The sequence below is a fragment of the Plodia interpunctella genome, chromosome 17, assembly GCF_027563975.2.
Source record: "Plodia interpunctella isolate USDA-ARS_2022_Savannah chromosome 17, ilPloInte3.2, whole genome shotgun sequence".
NCBI lineage: Eukaryota > Metazoa > Arthropoda > Insecta > Lepidoptera > Pyralidae > Plodia > Plodia interpunctella.
In genome coordinates, this window is record NC_071310.1 from 8,033,927 (window position 1) to 8,057,479 (window position 23,553).

The 23,553-nt window shown below is 36.3% G+C and overlaps 1 protein-coding gene across 8 annotated transcripts; it reads right to left on the reverse strand.

The window, feature by feature from the left end:
* Positions 1 to 833: 833 nt before the first annotated feature.
* Positions 834 to 23,334, reverse strand: LOC128677140 (cyclin-dependent kinase-like 4). Of its 8 annotated transcripts, none has more exons than XR_008405506.2 (11): positions 23,111 to 23,334; positions 18,504 to 18,693; positions 17,341 to 17,460; positions 13,041 to 13,206; positions 10,053 to 10,126; positions 4,365 to 4,476; positions 3,494 to 3,636; positions 3,294 to 3,389; positions 2,762 to 2,893; positions 2,102 to 2,266; positions 834 to 1,253 (listed from the first exon to the last, which is right to left on the reverse strand). XR_008405506.2 is itself a non-coding variant. In XM_053757775.2 (11 exons), the coding sequence occupies exons 1-10, from the start codon at positions 23,263 to 23,265 to the stop codon at positions 2,180 to 2,182; spliced, it is 1,275 nt and encodes a 424-aa protein (XP_053613750.1). In that variant the 5' UTR covers positions 23,266 to 23,334; the 3' UTR covers positions 834 to 1,253; positions 2,165 to 2,179. The 8 variants fall into 8 exon arrangements, 7 of the variants coding, with proteins under 7 accessions (XP_053613750.1, XP_053613749.1, XP_053613748.1 ...); XM_053757775.2 differs by having other exon boundaries at positions 2,165 to 2,266; XM_053757774.2 differs by lacking the exon at positions 2,102 to 2,266 and having other exon boundaries at positions 4,365 to 4,472; positions 10,055 to 10,126.
* Positions 23,335 to 23,553: the final 219 nt, after the last annotated feature.

Sequence of the window (23,553 nt, forward strand, 5' to 3'; positions counted from 1 at the left end):
TCTGCAGTTACAAGGTTAAAAAAGTAGTGCATTTCAGAGGATATTGATCTATACATACTGATCTGTCATCATGGCCCATAGTATAGAAATAAAAACTCAGAATTTAATTGAATGAACTTTACTTACCTAAAATTTATAGTTATTCGATATAAAAAAATGCCATAATACTGCACTACTTATTCCGATATTTATTGTAACATTTTTGTATATAGTACATTTAAGAAATTTGTAGTTTTAAAATTAAACAATAGTTTGTTATCGTAAATTATGAATTTTAATTTAATCTTGTCTTATTAAATTCAAATAGTGCCAACATTTTAGAAATGAGTCGACCCGCGACGGATTTGTTTCATCTCTTTCGCACGTAAGATTTGTAATGAGACTAGGAGACAACAGCGCGTGCGCTCGTACAGTCAACAGCACATCAAGTTACCCTGCATCCCCGGCATGATTCTCTATGGCGGCGTGGTGCGGCAATTATGTTCACATGCTGTTGACTGTACAACGCATCAGATGAACAAAGCTGAAATGAAGTATTAGTGTATGTAAATACTAGAAGTAAAGTGCACGATTTACCTATTTTAGATTCAATCAAAAAAAATACCCCCTATTTTAGATTCAATCAATTTATTTTTTTCTGTTGGAGTTATTGTTATATGGCGGTGGTGTGAAGAGGTAGCCTCAGCCGACTAGATAAAGTGTAAATAGAATCACAATCAGTTCGGTGGTAACAAATTATTCAGCTTCCGCGTTGTTCATTTGTCTTTCTTATCTCCGCACTGGCAAATGCAATGGCACTCCGCACTGGGGCAAATGTAAATAAAAGGCAGCAGTCGAGTTGTCAATGTATTCGATGAGGTCAGTTCCAGTGGCACGGTAGTCAAATGGTGGGTAGGTGAGAGCGCGCGTCCAGCTCAGACTTCTTGCCCTTGGGCTGGTGGCGACCCACGATCCGGGTCTTTAGTCGTTTCGCACCACAAGCGCTCGCTTGTGCACCGGTGCGAATCGACCAAGAGCCGTTTTTGAATGGGTTCTTCCGCACCGCAGTCGTTGGTCCGCTGCGCTGTAATGAGCTGGCGGGGAGATGAAAAAAGAAGGCAGCAGTCGAGTAGGTAGTGCATTCGATGAGATCAGTTCCTGTAGCGCGGTAGTCAAATGGTGGGCAGGTGAGAGCGCGCGTCCAGCTCAGACTTCTTGCCCTTGGGCTGGTGGCGGTCCACGATCAGCTGCGGCAGCAGCGGCGATGATTGCACCTGCAACACAGGACTTTAGATGTCGACGTGCAGCATTCAGATTTTTGCAGGAGCACAGATAATATAATTTCCTGTAGCAGAAGCACCGTTTTTTTCTAAATTAAAGTGAGAAACCATGAATTGTTTATGTTTGGTAATCGATATACCTCTTCCTTTAAGCGCGTCTCAGTAAATGTAGTTATTAATTAAAGTAACTAATTTACTTTCTAGGTCTAGACCCTAGTCTAGAACAAACAAATGTACTAGAACACGCACTCAATGTACCTACGACTAAATAATAACTGTTACTGGCGGCACGAATAAAACTGCAAAACATTGACCCTTTTAGAATATTCTAAATTGTTTTGATTAGGTATTAACTTACACCTTAAGTACCTATATATCATGGCTATTCCATGTATTGTAAATTATAAATGAGTATGCATTATTTTCTAGGCATACCTACAAAATTGTGTAGCAATAATTAGAAGGAATAAACGTGTCATTTCATCTATATACAGAGAGAAACTAGCACCATACAAATCAACAGTAGGTAATATAAAAGAGTAAGTGATCTTTCTTTGTTTAATTTTTGGTCTTCTATAACTACTTTTTGCTATACAATAGTTCTAACCCTCGAGTGTCTGTAGTAATAAATACAAGAAATAAATGTTTTGCTTAATGAGAAATTCCAGAGCTATGGATACAAACCAACAGTAAAGGAATGAACTGACATGAGAAATACGATATGAGAAATATACATTGATGATGAAAATACATATGACGAAATATAAATATAAACGAAAGATTTATCGATTAAAGAGTCTACTATAGTTTCAGTCTAATAGTAGTAGTTGTAGGACGAATACCACTCGGCCGCGTCACGGCCTGTCAGTTGTGAGTGACCCGTATTTTCATCAACAATAAGTAACCTTTCAAATCTTCGATTAATTATTTGTCTTCTTGGTAACTTCTGTGGAACTGATGTCCCCTGTGCCTGCGTCGGGTTCTATGTTACGGTCTCTGAGTTCTTGCTGGATTGGGAGGACGGCGGATTAGAGAGGGTAATGGAAGGTGGTCAGATAAAAAATGGAAAGGGAAGATGAAACGCAAACCTACCTACGTACATAATATTAGAATATAAACAATTCAACTAGCGTGACCAGCCAGAACTAAGTCGAATTAATTAATTTAGTTAGATTGAACTTTGTCATTGCACAGAAACTGTAAAGGACTTATTATAACTTCAATTGCAATCTAAGTTGAAATTTTCCGCGTTTTATAGGTACCACAAATATCATTTCTTTAAAAAAGTTAATCAATAGATGCGGCGTCACGACAGTATCAAATAGATGGCAGAGCTGTCGGCAACCGCATGCGGCCCGAGGCCTTCTATCGATGAACAAAACTTTTTGTAAAGCCTCATGAAATTTCATTGTAATTTGGTAACAGACTAAATAAGTCCTTAAATCTCATCAGTTTGAATGTCCCTCGATTTCATCTACAGATATTTTTAAGAGTAATCTCACCTGAGCTCTTCTGACTTTCTCGAATTCGTCGTGATCGGAGTGAGGCACCGTGAAGAGGAAATTCTCGAAGATGGGGTGCCGCAGCAGCTGCTCGCACGACCACCGCATCATCGGATCCTTATCTAGACATTTCTGGAAGTAATTATACAATTTCACCTGAAAATGACCTTCACAATAACTACTTAGTACGCTTTATTATACTGTGACAAGAGAAAATTTCACCTGAAAATGTTCTAATTGCTGGTAATTTGTAATGATTTAATTTCTTCAATAATAAATTAAAATTGTTAGTTGGTAGCACACTATCCTAGGCCCGTAGCTCGTATAGCACACCACGTAGCTCATAGCCAATTTATTGGAGCTCGTAGGCTCATAGATAGCCAACAACAGTATCATAGCTCGTGTGCTCGTAACCAGCCATCGTAATGGGACTTAGCTTATGCCAAATAGCTATCCTGTTTTAATTGATTGGTATAAGTGAAGGCAGTTGTGGTATTAATGTCTCTTCAATCAAAAAATTAATAAAAAGTACCTTTAAAAAATCTAAAACCAAGTCGTTACTACTATATCTCTGTGGTATTTTCTTCTCTAAAGGCTCAAGTGACGTCGGTTCAGGTAGCGCCATGCCCTGAAACATTATTGCATATAAGAGAAAAGTCGGTGGAAGTGAAAATAGAAGAAAGAAGTAATCGGCCTAACCCAGTTTCTCTGATAATTGAATAACCTAGGTACCTGAAAGAATGTGTTCTGTGAGAATATTGTCATGTGCCGCGGCAGCAGGTCGCCCAGGGTCTTCCTGATGAGGTACAGTTGGTCCAGGTCACTCTTGCCCGGCCACAGCGCCTCGCTCGACAGCAACTCCGCAAACACGCAGCCTGGAATTAGAACGAATATGACGATGAGCTTCAATTTGAAGATGGCACCCTATGATGATGACTATGAGCCAGGCTCCATTGCTCCATCGTCCTCCGTTGTTTTGATTTCCGTCGACGATATTTTTTATTGCAGATATTTTATATTTCGATATAAACTTGCTTGCAATTGCTCGCTGCGGTGACATTTTCTACTTAACCGGAGACGCCGAAATTGTATGTAGGTAAAGTTACGACGTACGACGACGCACGTCAAAACAACGAAACACAAAAAAGCGGCCACGCGCCATGTCGACGCAACGGAACAATTATTTTACTTAGAGTATGACAATCCTATCACATTGAACAGAGCAACCAAGTCTCAAGGCAAACGGGTGAATTATCAACTACCTCCTGAATTTTTATTATAGCAAATACAATAATTAATTTCATTGCTCCATAAAACTGTACGTTGACGCGATTATAAATTTACAAATGATAACACAAATATTTTATTTTATAGGCTTTCAAAAATACGTCAACGTAAAAAATAAGTCAGCATAAGTACATAATTAATTATTGGGCGTAAGGCTTAATCGATATAACTTTGCGTGAGAACGTACACATTTTTCACACTGGTGGGAACAAAACGAATAAAAGTCAAAATCACTAAACAAAGGCACACATTACGCGTTCGTACGCATTGTAGTTCGTGTACCTCTGACCGTCTCCAAAGATATCCAAACACGTACCGATAGCCCAGACGTCAACCGGCGTGCTGTACATGGTGTCTCCCACAAGCAGTTCAGGAGCGCGGTACCACCTCGTCGCCACGTAGTCTGTGTAGCTCTCACCGGGGCCTGGACATGTATAGCGGAAAGATATCTGTTAGTTACACGCAGACAAATTTGTATTTTACTAGCACAATTGTTTAGTTACTAGCACAGTTGACAGAAAGGCAACTTCTCTTTTCTTTCTCTCATCGTCACGTGTTTCCGGTTGTATTCAGCCTAGGGTCAGCGTAAAAAAGAACATAATCTTGAAATTTTGAAGGTTTAGATGTGATTTAACCCTTTTGGGAATGCTTGCTGTTTAGAAATGTAATTGGCAATGCTTCCCTTCGTCGCCTCTTACATTATACCACCTCGGGAGAATACGGAGTGGTCCTATTCTAAGGACCACATGCCTCGGTAACTTCCCATTCATGGATATAATATTTACTAGTGACCATACTATTTTACACAAGCGTGTCCTAAGGGTGAGTTGCACTGACAACTTTAACGTTGATGCGTGCCGTCGTTTAGACAAAATGGCGTACCTACTTTGCCTTATTCTGCGCACGTTAAAGTTAACGCTGTCAAAATTGACGCTGCAACCTAAGTAAATTCTTTTTTTTTTTCACTCATGTCGACTTGCTAGTGTAATATTAAAAATAAAAAAAAAACATTGTTTATGACTAACAAAATTGACCCATATATTAAACTTTGTGAATTTTGTGACATAGGTATCTAACTACAGTATCTGCCCACATGCCTATTTTAAGCTCAAAAACTTTTACCAATTCAAACGTAAGTTTGAAAGGATTGGAAAGCTAACCTACATTCGCAAAACCGTGATTTACAATCATAAATTGTACCTACGGAATGAAAGCTTGATGGACGATGTATTACCATGACGAGAATTAACTGCAGGCATAGTATCTACTTACTTCTGTCACAAAAACATATTAAAGGTCGCGGCCATTACGCAATTTACTTGAAAACACCAATACCAAATTATTTTATGATGATGGATTATGAAATATCTAGACATTTTTAAGATTTGATAATTTCTAGATAAGTAAGTATTGGAAAATATATGATGCACACTGAGTCTCCCAAATGTAACCCAGCCGTGACAAAGATGAGGGAGGGGTCACAAAATTAATTTCGTGTTACCTGATTTATATAATAAATTACCTAACCCCTAACTCTTGAAGAAGAATGTTGCGAATATTCATAAGATGAATGAATGATACAAAGGACTCATTTTTTTAGTAGTTTTTATAGGTACTATGTTAGTAGGTGCACAATATAATTAAAATTAAGATATACTTATTAATTATTATTAGGAACATTTTTAGCCGTTCGTATAAGTATCTCTTGAACAATATAGGTACGTGCAATACACATTACCAGATAGATACATGGGTCTACTTAGTCCTAGAGATGACGCAAAACTTAGTTGCAACAACAGCAGATGTGAGATGGCTGGCGAGATTGTGTTGAATCTCGGCAGAATCACTTGGTTTCCCAATGGCGACCATGCCCGCAAATTGTTAACTGTTATTTTATTAATAGAATTACGAATATCTAGACTCTCAATCAATTACATCATATTAATAATATTAAAAACCGGTATTTTGTTTTTTTTTTAAAGGTAGTATTTAAAATATCGGGCGAATAATAGCCAGATATTTGTAGCATTTATATATGGGCTCAGTTTGGGCTCCCTGCTACAAAAATTGGTATTAGGTATGTCTGTTTAGTTTGAGCGCTATTCAGGCTAACCTTTAGGTAAGAAGATATTCTCTATCTTGCTCTTACATATGCAGGCTTGTATTTTTTTTAAATTATCATAAAATTTAGAAGAACATTATATTGGTATATTAACGGGATTCGGGCGACCTTAGATTTTAATGTAAGGTAAGGTAGTTGACGTTACAACGACTTTGAAATCGCCGTGTTCGCAGCCAGATAATACCTATGTTAAATGTATGTTGTGTCAACATGAGAACTACTTTGTCGCTCGAGTAGGAGTTGAACCTGAGCACTTTCAACATTATCTTTAGCCACTGAACCATCAACACTTTTTCTATGTTTTAGCGTCATAAAAATACATTCGTCATTCCTACTTTTTCAGAGTTTTCCAGAGTCCAGGGGGCCTACTATCAACTATTACAAAACGATTCAATTGTAGGGCATGTTACTGAATCACGTTACGCATTTGAATCGTAAGGAGTGAATGAAATTCATAAAAAAAGTAAAAATTGTCTCTGAATCGTAAACCCCAGTGACAGCAGCCAAATATAAGAAAGAGATAAGGCTATACGATCTCTATATATTTTATCTCGTTTCAAGAGTTGCGTTCCGATATCAAATTCTTACCATTTTAAGCAAACAATATGTATTTTTTGTTACTTAAAATTAAAATGTATATTATTATCTTTGTGTTACTACTTTACATGACTAAAGTAAATACAAAACACAAAATAAAATATTTCATTACAATAAATGCAATATAATCTAAACTAACAAATTTGTCGATCATAATCATAACACTAAACACAAACTTCGGAATATAAAAACCGTACCACGATGGAGTTTCGGTGGCAAAACTATGAACTATCAATAATCGAAACGGCGTATTGTTTTGGTGTATTGTGGACCTATAATGGATCGTTATGTCAACTTGATGGTACGAATTAGCGATGCAGATTAGTTTAGGTCCTGAACTGGATCGCATTAAGAGATGATGGTAAGCCCCCAGGGCACTTCTTGAAAAACGTCAAACGTCATAACTAAAAGTAGTACAAGTCCACGTTAAGATCCATCACTGGTGGAACTCTGGTACTATAAACTGATTCTAACACTAAGGCATCATTTGTTTTTATGAAACTAGTCAGACCGTTGAACCACAAAGTTGTATACGGTCTAACAGTAGTTTGTTTGCATGAAGGTCAAGGTCAGGTTACGCAATGTTGATCAGAACAGAACCAGCCGGCTCACGCGCCGGAGCAACGACCTGCTCCGCGTCACGTGACATGAGAAAGACTAACCGTCACTAGTCCTTCGGTATTTAGATTTAGCAGTTTTTATAGGATATATTCTCTTTTTGTGTTTGTGCTTGTGTTTTGTGAATAAATTATAATATTCTATTTTAATCAAACTAATATTATTAGGTAATGTGAATGTTTGTTACTTTTTCACGCAAAATCTACTGGACCGAATGTTTTGAAATTTGTTACACGTTCCCACGGGAGCGAAGCCCCGAGGCGCAGCTAGTTATAACAGTATAGCTACAATAAATGCACGTGTATATAAGGCAACTCGCTAAACCAGTCTCTAGACTGGTTGCGAAACGGTTTTGACACTAGCGAGATAGGGAATAGGGCCACGGCCGGCAGTTTGTATGATTTTATGACCAATTCTGTATAATAGACATTTGTTAGATAAAATATAACAACTGTCAATAAATATAGAGACCATACACAGACGATATTTTAAGATATACAGTTAAAGTTAGGGCCTATACCAGCAACACACTAGATGCCGACACAAATGATGCACCAACATTATCTAGTTTGTATGAGAGCTTTTATTTGCCCCAAAGAAAAACGAGCAATGTATGCTGAATCCACCAAAGTTCGGAGAACTGTATAGCAAATCAAATCAAATCATTTATTCAGAAATTAGGCCTTCACAGGCACTTTTTCACGTCATATTCTAAATTAAATGATATTTACCAAAGCTACAAACTACTAGCATTTCGGAACGACCACTGCTGAGAAGAAATGCCGAAAGAAACTCATTCAAACAGTGTTGGTCATTCTTATGCCAGAAGGGCTTACCATTTTTAAAATATAAATTTATGTATATAATTTATGTATTTATTTATATATACAATTAACCAAACAAAAAAAAAAGATCAAGCTGACCAATTCCCCCGGCAGCACCCGTTCACGAGTTGACGCGTGAGTCAGCCATTGCGAAGCTCAACCGCAATAGAGGGAACCTCCCAACACGATCCACGACGCCGCCACCGGTTTGACCATTCGAGTGTGCATGACATACTCGATCTCCATAATCTAACATAATAGATACCTATGTTACTTTCAGACACTTGAAGATCACAAATCACGTATATGTTTTACAACGACATAAGTACAAATAGTTTTAGATGACGATAGATTACGTGATCTGAAGTTAGCTTTTTGACATTGTAAGTATTGGCGGCATTTGTTTGGTTGACCTCACTATTTTCGGTCCAATTGCGTTGATTATAATTTATCTTAAATATACAGCTAAAGAGCATTCACACAAATATACCAAACCAAAGAAAAGAACATGTCCGCTACTCGAGGTGAAAAGCAAATAGGGTTCGAGAACCCTCAATTATGGAAACATAATGAAAGACTGGGTTACCGGAAACGAAAAACACAAACAAATAACAAAACGCGATAGTCATAAAATCAACGATTGATGCGTCCCCAATACACTTTGGTTAGACAAACATTAATAAATTGGTAACCCTGTTATATTAAAAATATTAGGGCATTTTAACCCTCCTAACTATTATAGTAAATTTAGCCGTTGTCAGTTTTCCTTTTTCCCTTTGTTCAGCGACAATTTACGAAAAGGCAAATCAAGTATTAACCCTGGAGAAAATAAAGACAATCAACTACAGTAGGATCACAGTCCGATCGGAGCGCGCGGGAATTAAGGGAAAGAGTCAATCAATTAAAGTGACATTAAATTCGTTTCGTTATTAAATTAAGTATGAAAAAAATTAACAGCTTATCCAAAAACGTCCATTATTATACTAACAAATAACATAATAGTAAGTAATAGCTTGACCTGGCCAGATAACAATAAAATACCGAAACAGCTCGAAAGCTGTGAATAATTTAAAGCTTTGTAGATTGGGAGTCCGATAACAGGTTCCAGGTTAACGCTTATCGACGATCGACCTCAATGTAGGAGCGAGCAATCCACGTACAAATGGTGGAATATTATATTTTTAAACATATAGTACCTAGGTACTTGGTTTGTTTAATGGCTTAGTTATGTATGTATTGTAAGATAAATACAAACTTAGATACTGATTGCAACTATGAAATCCTGTTAGACCGCTAAGAAAACCGCCAAACACCGTTTGTGACTAAAGAAAATTGATTGTTTTGGTGGTTCTCAGAGCATTTCAACAGCTGCGACCGCGCTGTCATTACAATTTTCAAAATTTTAACAAAGAGTTTTACTATCTGTCTTTAAAATAAGTAATCTGTACTGTGGTAATGTAAATTTTATGAATGGTTGATTTTGTAATTGATTTCTTCTTCAAGAAAATTGACGGATTGTAATGAAATAAAAGCGCGGTCACATAGATCGAAACGCTTTGAAAACCACGCCATATAATTAATACGTTTTATAGGTTAACTCTGACAAAGTTTTGTAGCTTATTACTTTGATTCTGGTCCAAAATAAAACATCTTAAAAATGAGTAACAAAAATCGATAATGATATAAGAATAATGTAAAACATTATATATTTTATAGCATACTTAAATGTAAAATGCTCTTTAAAAATTATCATATCTATTTTTCTTTAAATTATCTATATACTTACTTATATGCTAAGGATATATTTATTTCTATGCTACATGATATATAAGACTAGATAGTTACTAGTTCTCCTCCTGACGTCGACGCCGAAAGGTATCATGGTGTGCACAGAGTATTCTGAGGAGCAGCTGCCACCTGGGGAGACAGGAGAGGACCAGGTTTAGGATGTGGGGACACAGGATGAGGATGGTTGTATTTATAAGGGAATGCCGAGGAAACTGTTTTTTTTTAATACTATCAAGCAAGTAAACAAGCGTGGCCCACCCCACCTGATGGGGAGTGGTCACCGCAGCGTTTTGTTTTTCATTTTCTTTTCGCAACTGGTGTCAGATTTTATTCAAGTTAAGTTAAAATTAAATCATATGTAAATATGCGCTATGAGCTGGCAACTTGTCACTATATTCAGACTCTCATTTCCATAAATATAGACAATAGAAAACACCAAAATTATATGGATTTTTTTCACGCATGCATTACAATTCCATACAAGCGTGCAGCAATATTGCTGCACAAGAATCAGATGTGCACATGTGAAGTTGTAGGCAGGCCCTACAACTATATGTACATATAGTTGTTAACTCAAAGGTTAACTCTTAGTTAAATTAACCTTTGAGTCCCGAGACTCAAGGCTTTGTCTACCCAGTAAGGCATAAAGTCGCGACGCTATATCCATTATTTTCTGCGTAAAGATCAGGATGCCAATGTGTCAGAGGATCACACAACAAATTATGCAAAAAGGATGTCTCAAGTCAAGGTTCTGTCAGGGATGTTTCAGTCACTTCCTAGTTCAACTATGTAGCTGGCAGCCATTCGAGACAAACTATCACTAATAGTCCGTTGGGTAAACAAGAAGTTAGGAATAAGAATCGGGATGTTTGGATTTGTAGAACAGTAAAAATCTTTTCCTTCCTTTTTTCATTATGTGTCTATTAATTGGTATTAAAAAAAATTAAGTTTCAGTTCAACACGATAACACAACATGAATTATGTATATAGGTACCTACTTCACAAAAAAATCATTAATTGCTATATAAATAGGGATCTGTTTTCTTATACACGCGAAGGAAGGCGCGAGCGGTATAATAGCGTAATCTAGATAATTTTAGTAAAGTAACACCGCATGCGAACGATCAATTATAACTATTATTGCACGTGGGTAATTAAATGGCATTGTTAATCTTGTATTTTTATTGTTCAGTTTTTATGTCGAAAAGCAATTAACTAAGTACCTATGGAAATTTCATGTCTTGGTACCTACTTGGTTCTCATCACTCATGGTCATTAAATTCATTAAAGTTCACAATTTAATAAAGACAAGAATTAGTTTTACTATCTGACTTTAAAAATAAAGGTAAATGTAACAATTTTATGATTTCGGAAATGATTCCTTCCTCAAGAAAATTTACTGATTGTAATGACAGCGCGGCCACACCAATACCCACTTACAATACAATACAAACAGACGAATATTCTCGGTTAGATAAATACTAGCAGCTTCCCGACTTCGGGTCGGGTAAAACCAATCAAATTTAGTACCTATACACGTAAAGCTTCCACAGGAATCATACTATCTATTGGTGTAAACAATCCGTTCGGTAATTTCTGAGTTTATCGCGTTCATGCAGACAGGACACACTAGATACTTTTTTAGGGTTCTGTATTACCGACCAGGAACCCTAGTTTCGCCATGTCCGTCTGTCCGTCCGTCCCCAGTCTAGCTCAAAATCAATTATTACTAGAATTCTTTAATATGGTATGGGTATACACGGTACACAGTACCTAATCACGCCGAAAAAGTGGTAAAATACTTTTTTTAAACATATTATTAGGATAGGATAGGATTGCTGGATAGGTCTTTCAAAAATATTAGAGGTGTTGGAACCAATACCGTTTTTGGATTATTACACCGCACATTTTACATAAAATTGTATACTTAATTTGTGTTCTTTCGACTATCGAGTGCCATAAGCTAGGTCGTAGCGATTATGTAAATGCATTGCAAATCTCAAATTACAATGCATGCAAGAACGCTCCCTAACCTGTGTCAAGGCGAGGTAACGTGATTATCTTAAATGTCATGGTTAATCTACATATTATCATATTATTCTATGCTATTAAATTCAATGGACATAACAGAATCTTACTCATAAATTAGGTACAATTTTTTTTTCTTCACGATATTTTTCTTCACCGGAAGCAAGTGCTGGTCGATGACTACCATACATGAGGATCGGTATACAAACTCATGTGGCACGAGTAGGATTCGAACCGGGACTATATTTCTATCAGAAGCAGCCTTAACTACTGAACCACCACATAACAGTTGTTGCTTTATGGCGGAATATAGAGAAAGCCGCTCTTGTATACCATCTACTGCACTACCTATGTTCACGAAATAAATGAATTTGAATATGTATTTAGCTAAATCAATCAATCATCATCATCAATCAATCAATACATATAATAAAACAGTAAAAAAAAGTGTTTCTGTACATTGAAGACATTTCAATAAAAAAATTGACATTGATAGAGAATCAGTACTTAATAGAATAAGAATTTTAAAAAAAGTCTGACGGATTTGAATGAAACTTTTTGTTGTATAGCTATAAAGCCTGGTCAACATATAGGGTATAATTTTTTTTGGAAACTGGAACAGCTCTAGCAGAACCTATAAAGAACAGCTAAACTGTAGGAAATATAGAAAAGTCACCTTAACAAAAGTTATTCCGCCTGATGAGCAGTTTCTGTTGAGATATAAAAATCGGAGATCTGGAACACCTGAAGAAGAGTCATAATAGTTCCAACTAAACTAGAGAAAGTATACTTTTTCAGTCTGATTAACATCTTCTGTATGTATAGGTATCGTTACATTTGTCTGTATAATAAAATTTCTCTAATAGTTTTGACTCCTTACCAAAAATTGTTCGGCCACGCGAACGAAGTCGCAAACATCAGCTAGTAAATAAATAACTGCACCCGTAGGAAATTTACGCGTGCGGAGCCGCGGCCAATGCCTTCAGCCAGTGTAAAATAATGAGGATATACGCACTGATCATCCTAGCGAAGCCGAAGTCACACAGCTTCACGACACCTTCTCCGGTGAGCAGGATGTTCTCAGGTTTGACATCACGATGGATGCAGTTGTGCCGGTGACAGTACGCTACGCCTTGCAGGGTCTGCCAGATGATCTGCTTCGAGAGGTGCTCTGGACAGCCCTGGAATTATTGCAATCGTGAACACCGAAAGAACATTTTCTTTAACCTAAGGTTAATGCCAGCACAAGCACCAGACGGATGGTCGGTGTTTCAATTCTGTCACCACTTGATCCATCAGAACAATCTTCAACATTGTCATTTTTCAGCCCTTTTCTGTCCACTGTTGAGCATAGGCCTCTATTCGTGTATGCCACCCTCCTCTGTTCTGTGCCTCTAAGAATAATGTTAATAAAATTTCACGTGAAAATGTTCCTATCAAGGTTTTCTGAATGTCTTGGCGCCGACGTTCGAGCAGAGCCGTTATAAAGGAATAATGCATAGAAAAAAAACTATGACGACAAATCATATAGTAAAATTTAGAACAGATATATAGATAAATACATATTGCAGTGATGAGCGATTGCATCTCAAGGCAGCACCCACGTGCTAGTAAAGTGGTAATGTCCTATTGGCCAATACCTACCAATGTGGCAACTCACAATGGTAACACGCATCGAAATACCCCCTTGACATTGGCTGTGCATTGGCTAATAGCCGTTCAACGCTAGTTGTTTTGGAGTATTTTAAATTGATCAACGATACGCTCACATTTTGAGAAAGCACGTGCTTGAAAATTTAAATTAAATGGGTCTTGAAAGATAATGATTATTCTCCATATATTTTAAAAAACTGATATTCAAATTTTGTACATTCAGATAGTACAGATGTTGCTTCCTCACTAGTCTAAGAGTAGATTGTAAAAACAACTAAGAAGTTAGATAGGTATTCATGTGTTGACTAAATGTATGTATATATTTAGCATCTTAGTAACCTTTCATGCTATTTCTCAGAAACTCATTTGGAAAAACAGTGTTGAACATTTATACGACAATCACAACATTGTTTTTAATAGGTATAGGCTATTAGAGCTAAGTATTTATGTATGTCTGTCAAAAATCCTCAAAATGTGTATACAAACACTTGACGTCGCCAAACGTACCCGTAATACCAATTAAAGTTCTTTCGTGTCTCTCGCTTAGTGTCCGAGAAAGGAATAGGTATAGAAAATTAATAAATCAAGGTAAATTAAGCAAACCGGAAAATATTGTCAGGAAAGTTGTAATTTGATACAAATTTAAAATGTTTATCGCCATTCATATTATACATCAGTACTCTTAGCACTAGACTAGGCACACAGTTTACAGTTTGATAGTTCAATATGAACCGGGTATTTGCAAAAAAAAAAAAATAGAACGGCAGGCGGATCTAATGATAAAAATGTCGTAAAATTAAACGTGTGCGTTTCCTATTATTAAAGATTGGAAACACGCAGATATCATGTCACAATAACGCAATAAAAATTATATTATAAAATTAATAAAATGTGTCAAAATTGATTAGATTGATGAAGCTGTCATAACCGCATTCTAAGCGCGTCGCGTCGCAACACTCAGTAACTATGCATAATTACAACCAATTACAACATCTGTAATTGCACCAAGCACAGAGATTTGCAACTAGTTAGGTTACAAATGTGTGGTTTCCGCCCTAGAATCGGACCATTCCCTGTCCTACTGTGGATTGGAAGTCTTACGAGGCGAATAAGTGACATTAAGTAGGTACCTCCCTGACAGCTACAACAACATAACATTCCTAGAGACAACATTGACACCAAATGCCAGTACAGAACCTTTAATTTTTACGAATCATTCTCCTCCTAACTACAATTGTAAATTTTCAAGTTAGCATTTTTATAATCTTTTTTTCTAATTAGTATTTATTAGTATTTTAAACTTAAAAAGTTTAACCTTAACTAAGTTTATTAATTATAAAAGAGTAAATTAGAATAAAGACTAAAAAAGAAACTATTATTTTTTAGTCTTTATTCTAATTTACTCTTTTATAATTAATAAACTTAGTTAAGTTTAAACTTAGATCCAACTTGGAAATTCAATCTAAGTATAATAATTACTTGAAAAAATATTGGCTATAACTTAGTTCGGCAGCTTTTGCAGTGAGAAGGATCAGACAGTGTACAAACATCGAAACAGCTAGGCTCGTGTATTACAGCTACTTTCATAGCATAATGTCCTACGGATTATTGTTATGGGGTAATGCAGCTGACATAGGAAAAATTTTTGTTTTACAGAAACGAGCAATTCGTTTTATTTATGGGCTTAAGCCACGGGATTCCTTGCGAGAATTATTCAAATCGATAAATATTATGACTGTTGCATCTCAGTACATCTTCGACGTACTTATTTTTGTTAAATCTAACTTACACCTGTATAAAACATTGAGCGATGTTAACAGTGTAGTCACTCGTAATAGGCATAAACTTTGTATGAACAGATTTCGACTTAAAAAGGTTAGGCGGTCTTTCGTGGGTCAAAGTGTTAAATTGTTTAATAAACTCCCTGTAGAGGCTATTAACTTGCCAATGCCAAAATTTAAATCATATATTAAAAATGCTTTAATGGCTAATGCTTATTACACGATTAGGACTATTTAAATGATAAACAACCTTGGACCCTTCCTAAAACTTCCACCTCTCACACTTGATTTTAATTTTTTTATTATTATTTATATATTTTCTTGACATGTTTATTACATATATTTTGACATTTACTTGTAAAACATATACGTGATTTGTGATCTTCAAGTGTCTGAAAGTAACATAGGTATCTATTATGTTAGATTATGGAGATCGAGTATGTCATGCACATTCAAATGGTCAAACCGGTAGCGGCGTCGTGGATCGGGTCGGGAGGTTCCCTCTATTGTGGTTGAGCTTCGCGATGGCTGACTCACGCGTCAACTCGTGAACGGGTGCTGCCGGGGGAACTGGTCAGCTCGATCTTTTATTAAAAGTTTTTTTTTTGTTTGGTTAATTATACATATATATATATAAGTATATATATTTTCCTTTCATCAGCACTTGATCACAATCATAATATGTTTCAGTATACCTTTTGACCATGTACTTTATTATGTACTTACATGTTATATTACTGATAAAACATTATACATAAATTTATATTTAAAAAATGGTAAGCCCTTCTGGCATAATAGGGACCAACACTGTTTGAATGAGTTTCTTTCGGCATTTCTTCTCAGCAGTGGTCGTTCCGAAATGCTAGTAGTTTGTAGCTTTGGTAAACATCATTTAATTTAGATTATGACGTGAAAAAGTGCCTGTGAAGGCCTCATTTCTGAATAAATGATTTGATTTTGATTTTGATTTTGGCTACCTATAAGTGCTTATCATGTGTCCATTATCATACTTAGTCATTTTTCTTCGTTGATATAGTCGCCAAACTCTCGCGTAAGCAATAGTGTAGGTACACTATCGATTACGCGTATTACATGTATACTAGATTTTGCCCGGGGCTTCGCTCCCGTCGGAATTTTGAGATAAAATGTAGCCTATAACAATCTTGGACAATGTACCTTGCTAATGGTGAAAGAATTTTTGAAATCGGTTCAGTAGTTTGATTACCCGCCTCAAACATACAAACTCACCTAGCCCGTCGTATGCACCTAAACCTTCCTCAGGAACATGGACCATCTCAGGAATCATTCTCGCATCAAAATCCGTTGCGCAGTTTTAATGATACAAGGACAGACAGACAGCGGGAAGCAACTTTGTTTTATATGGGTACTAATATGAATTTTGTTTGGTGTACTTTCTCCCCTCGTTTGCAAAGTAAAGTAATCCAAGTCGCGTGTTCGAATCTTACAATAGGTAACGTTTCGCGTGGCATTTTGACCGTGACCCTGCCCGTCTATGAGGTTTCAAACAGAAAATTACCGGTTGCTGTACCTACGTATTTTTCGTGGTAAATAGTCAAGCAAAAACAAATGGAGAAAACTTGAAATATGAATATTCATCGTTAATAAATAATGTATGAGACTAAAATAAAAAGTTATTTTGTAATTTATTTTTAACGCCCTTCTTGTCAAAATAACCGAAGACCTGATTGCCTGTTACGCTGTAAAATATTTTTCAAACATTCAAAGGTTAATTTATTTCGGTTCACAGTACAGTGTATCACAGTACAGTGTGGTCACAGTACAGTAAAATCTTAGCCTTGCATTTGCGAATCAGATTGTAGGCCCGCCCAAAACAAGAATGTGTGGACAGTAAACACTCACCGAAGGATATTTCTCCATCTCGTGCAGCACAGTGTGGTCACAGTACTCGAACACCAGATGGAGCTTGCGCTTGCGACGGAACACCTCGATCAGATTTACCAGGTTTGGGTGCTTCAAGTTCTGTCAAAGACAAAGAAATAAATAAAAAAAAAACAAAAAATGAATTGCCTTTTTATAAAATCGGAATAGATTCTTTTGTTACACGAGGAATTTCCGCAAATAGATAAGTAGTTCTAATATGATTCGCAAAGTCGACACGCTAAGAAGAAAAGTTAGAGTGTTATTAGTGTGTTTATTGATACCTATTTAATTTAAATAGGTAAATTATATAACAAGGTAGTCTCTTGGTAATTTTGGTAATTTAATTAAAAGGGAGACTTTTATAGGAACTAAAGAAGAATTAATAATGTGAATTCTCGATATGAATTAATACAGTTCCAAGTAGTCGTAATATTGCTATTATTAGAATAAGAATAGCTGGTAGCAGGAAATAATTAAATCGATCGCTTTCGCTTGCAATAATTCATCTATACAGTACAGTCAACAGCACATCAAGTTATCCCGCATGAACCTCTATGGCGTAATAGCGGCGAGTTTGCAATGATTTTGGGTAGGTTGATGAGCTCTTGACTGTACTACTTGCCATAATGTTGTAAGAATACAAAAAACAATTAAATTGAAAAACATCTATTCCGGCACCTACACAGACACACTCACACAAGGCTTTATAGGTATGTGTAGTGTATTTCCCAACGTATAATTTACTTATATCTTCACTAACTACGCCCTGGGGCTCTACTTCTATAAATATATTCATCTATCTCCTGCACGAGCTCGTACGAGCTGTTCTTTAACTGTATAACTGTGTCTATCTTCAGGATTCCTCTCTCCACTTTCGCTAAATATATTACCATCATCATCTCATTTGAACGCTTTCTCTCTTGCATCCGCAGCCACAAAGTATTACAGTATTTAAAGCCCAAAAACCGCTATCTATATATACTTATTCTCCATTTAACACGGTCTTCTGCATCCTTAGCTATCTCTGACCATTGCCACGCTTATCAACCTTGTCATCAAGCCAGCGCTTTTTGGTCCCCTCTGCCGCAGAACCAAGCAACATCTTATTTGATAAATGTAGTTGTGTAACTTGTGTGGTTTACCTTCAGCATGCGTATCTCCCTAAGCGCGATCTTCCTGATGAGCGGGTCGTCCTCGTTCTCCACAAACTTCTTGACAGCGACGATCTCCCCCGAGTCCCTGTTGCGGCACTTGTACACGAGCCCGTATGAGCCTTCGCCCAGCTTAGCCAGCTTCTCATAGCGCTCCATCGCGCGACTGCTCGCACGGGACCTGCAGTAAATATCCTTTACTTATCCTATTTAATTTAATTAGGCACGTTATAAAACAAAATTCCTCTGCCATCATGATTTTAATGCGGTTTCCACAAATGGAAAGGTCTACAAGTCAACTTGGGGCAATACATTTTTTGTATGTGTGTTTGTAACGCGATAACTTTCGAACCGTTGGTATGATTTTGATAAAATAAAGGTATGTAGCATCTATCAATAGATTTTTTAAGTTCGTGAGGCATCAAAATCTGTTAAGTTGTTTTTGAAATATATTCATAATTTTGTAAAAATGTGTTGTGTTCGCCCGCGTGGTCTAAGTTCGCGACAATCGCGACGAACAATTAGTTTAATAAAGTTTGCATCGTTTTTTTTTTACTTTATGTAAAAATTAAGTGAAAGATAACCGAGTAATTACATAAGTAGGTACATCGACTGTTTATTCCCCTTCACCTTAACACTCACCCAGCTCATAGAAAACTTAGATAGGTACATAATTGAAATGGACTTATATCATCTCATTAAAGCTCTTTTTCTTGTCCATGCTTTAATTTCCCAGTAGTGGGCACTGGGATGGGGACCTAAATAAGCTGAATAATTACCTAATGATAAAATCCTTTTTCGGTCACGCCCCGAAAAACACGATGCGAAGTGTGAGATATGAACTGTGGATATGGGGTACACAGAGGTTGACTGTCAGTTACTAATTTACATAACTATTTTCTTCTCGACATTGTTCACCGTCCATTACTTATCTACATCCCCTATACGACCAATGTAATGTAAATCCAAGCTGCATTGTAGCGCAGCATTCTAAGCTGAATTAAAAACTACCAGTGAACGCGTCAAAGTGACAAGTTTCATTCGTATACGAGTATGAAAACGTTGCCGAAAATCTAGTCTACTTAAATAAGTAATCATCTCAATTTAGCTAGCTATGAATAAAAAGAACATAGTTACTTACTCTGTTGTTCATTAAAAAGTTAAAGCATACCTTAAGCTAAAGTATGTTTTGTCTCGTTCTGTCAATGTTAAATATTGTAAAGTGCACAGTGACAAAACACACTTTAGCTCAAAGCATGCTTATCTTTTTTTTATGACTAATAGTATTAGGTATTAATAATAAGATGTGATAATCGTATTTTGTCTTCCATGCTGATTTGGGAGTAAAGTATAGATAATGAGATTCCTGAGGCAACAAGCGCGCTCTATTGCAATTGTACCTACTACCTTGTATTATAAGTTAAATAATAAATGAAAGATCGAAACTTTTTTGCGAGCTATTCAGTATTTATTTGAAAAACAACCGGCAACACTGATCCCTATGTATGCTTAGATCTTGTACCCACGATCGACTATCTCCCTATGTATGCTACACAACGGATTTTGATACGGGTTTCGGGTTTTTAATAGATACTTGCCGTGATTCAAGAGAAAGTTTTTGGCGCATAATTTATCATGGTCTTACCTAGTTAGTTTCAAACACTTCAATTCAAAAAATGTATTGGACTATCGACAAACCAAACTCGGTTCGCAGTGACCTGACTGACCCCGCTCACAATACAATAACATTCCGCAATCTGGGGCATTCATTGATTGAACAAAAACAAAACCTGTATTACTAGGTACTTACATTAACTCAATGCTTATTAATTAACATAAAATCTCGATGAATAACGTACTTTTAAAGTGTTTTACACCAACATAGTTTGAAATCGCGGGGAAATGATTAGTTTTTATTGCGAAATATTGCAAAGAAAATCGAAAGAATATTAGAATGAATGCCAGGGTTAGATAGTGGTTATACTTAGTTGAATAAAAAATAGTTTGTAGCTGACAAATAACCATAATGAAGAAGTTATCTATTTAGTTTAACCTTCAACTAGTCTGAAAGTCTGGGTCGATCATCAGCAATTTAGAGCTAGGTACTCTAAAAGTAACCTAAACAATTTTGTCTGTTTTATCAGCCAATGTAACAGGCTTCTTACATTTATCTCCATGACCTTTCGAAAGGTCACGTTAACTGCGCCAAACCATAGAAATTCCAGTTGATTGCTTTTGAAAATTGACGGCAATTTACGAATAAGTGTAGGCATTCCAACCTGAAAGTTCCTCAATAACTAACATTCAACTAGTTTTGTTATGGATTACAGCTAGGTAAGTAGGTATATTTAAAACTATCCGCTATACAACTGAGAAAATCGCATCGAACTCCTTCGTTTCTTTGCCGGCTGCGCACACTGTCGTCGAACAGTTTGTCAAACTTTGTCGGATTCGGTATACATTGCTGTTTTTTCATTACGGTAGATAAAATCACTCATACTAACTAAGGAATGTTCACGCATTTGCGTCGGCATTTGTCTGAGTTCGGCGACAGTGTGGAGCTAGCATTACGTTTTGCGCGAAAAAACATAGCCCACAGTTTTATTATCTGTATAGATTGTCATGGTGTGAGTATACGTTTCAACACAACAAAAATATCCGGTACATAAACGTAAATCACCGTTCAAATACTAAAATTGACTGTAATTCCACATAGACCTATATGCTTAATAACATAATGGAATTATGAATCACTCAATAGTTTCCTAGTCTGGAAGCCAATGTCTACAAGACCAAAAGTCTTCAAAAACTAGGTAACATCTAGTAATTAATAAAGTATGATAAATGATACCTTTTAGTGACGATCTCCGGCGATATAATAGCCTTATTGATATCGCATTTCATTTTGATTTACAATAAATTTTGACAACATGGAAAAGTCGCCAAATGTTGAGGGTCAACTCTCAGACATAGGTAAAGGTAATTTATTAGGAAAGAAGGCGGGAAAATATCACAAAAAATATTTGCTTATTACATAACCAGCAGCATTCACTACGTTGTCAGCTTACAAAAGTCTACTGAAGCTGACAGGAAGAAGACAGAAGATCATAAAGAGATTAAGATATTTTACTTTTTTTCAAGAAATCTCGTAGAAATAGGATATAATCATAGAACGAATTTATTATATCCAACATTATTATATCCAACATAATAAAACTTAGATATAAAATAAGAGTTAAATTATTTCAAGTATAAGTCTGTGTGTCTTACTCACTTTTGAAAAGACGTATTTTCATATAAACTTAATCGATCCATATTTCCCTCTTTTAGGGGTATCCCTGGACAAATATAGTCTAATAAAAATAATCTAGATCTGTTCAATACATTGGTTATTTGTTAGCAAACTCGAAGAAGGCAGTAAAAAAGAAACTACATTCGTTATACATTTTGAATTTATGTTTTGTGTTGTTTTTTATATTGTAAAAATATGGATTGATCCCAAATAAACATTCAATAATTCCATGAATACTTTTACGATTTGAACTGTTTGGCAACTTCAATGAACGTATTTTACGATCGGATTTGCACGCGTTTCCGTTGCCGACTTCACACTATCGCTTACCAGTTCACCCAACTTGGCGGATTATTTGGCGAAAAAACTAGCAATGTATGCCACATTGCTGGTTTTACAAACATTGATGGATTTAGCAAACATACAATCTACGCAATGTTCATGCATTCGTGTCGGCATCTGTCCGAGTTCGGATATAGTATGTAGCCGGCACAAGGAAAGTTGATTCCGCAAATATTTACTCGGAAAAGCCTTTTAGACAAAACTGCGTACTGTGCATAGTTATAAATGTATGGCCAAGTACGAAAAGACTAGCCCATAGTGGGTTCCGTACTAGCAGCATCGATTAAAGATATCTAAATACAATTTTTATCTGCAAAAACTTCCTTTTTTTGTTGAGTCTTAATTAAGTTTTGTTACTATACTACCTTTATTTTACTTTAGATATTTCACTCTCTTATTTTGAGTTATAGGGGTTAGGGGAGGCACAGTGACCACTTTGGAAGTTTATGAAATACTAGCCGTACCTTACCCTACCAAATTTCATAACAATCGGTCCAGTAGATTTTTCATGAAGGAGTAAGAAATATATACATGTAATGTACACTCATACATCCTCACTAACTTTCGCATTAATAAATTACGTTGAGGTTCACTATCCTAAGGTTCACTAGAACCTCAACGTAATTTTAAAGACACTGTTAACAATTTCAGTTTCATACATACCCTTTTATGGAACTCAAAACTTTATGTTTGGTCCAATGATTGACTGGTAGAGAGACCTTTTGTATAAAAATTTTGTAATTTTGTGCAATTAATTTTGGATATGGTGATTTCATAAGGATATGGTGAAGGGTGCAATACAATGTCGTATTTATCCTTCAGATTAGAGAGTTGGTGCTACTATACTTGGTCGTGGATGTATGCTGGTTGCGCTCTGCAAACGCTTGAGACTGCATACCTACCTGTAGCATAGATTTTTACTGATTTGGTTGCATTAATTGGACTGACCCATCATTATACATACCGTCTCGGTAGCAGCGGCAGGTTGTTACCGAATAACCATAAGCGTTTATCACCGAACCATTTCTCCATACAGGACGCCACGTTATTCCACAGTTTGAACTTCGAACAGTCTCGCAACACAATCGAATTATTCATTCGCGTTTCTGAACAACACATAAAACACGCATTTCCCACCAAATTTACTGTCAAAAACACGCGCGAAATTTTATTTTTTTTTGTGCAGATGTTGCTCATAGGATGGCTACAAAGCTTTTAACAGTAGTCGAGGGTAATATCGATCGGTGTTTTGTTTACAGTTTCTGTGGGCCTGTGTACATGACAACCATGGATGGCGGTGGTGGTAGGGAATGTGTAGACCAGGGGCATGGAACTATCGGTTTGTTAGTTTTTATTTATATCTTGTTCTAGCTCACCGGGCTGCATTATTTAAAGGACATTTAATTA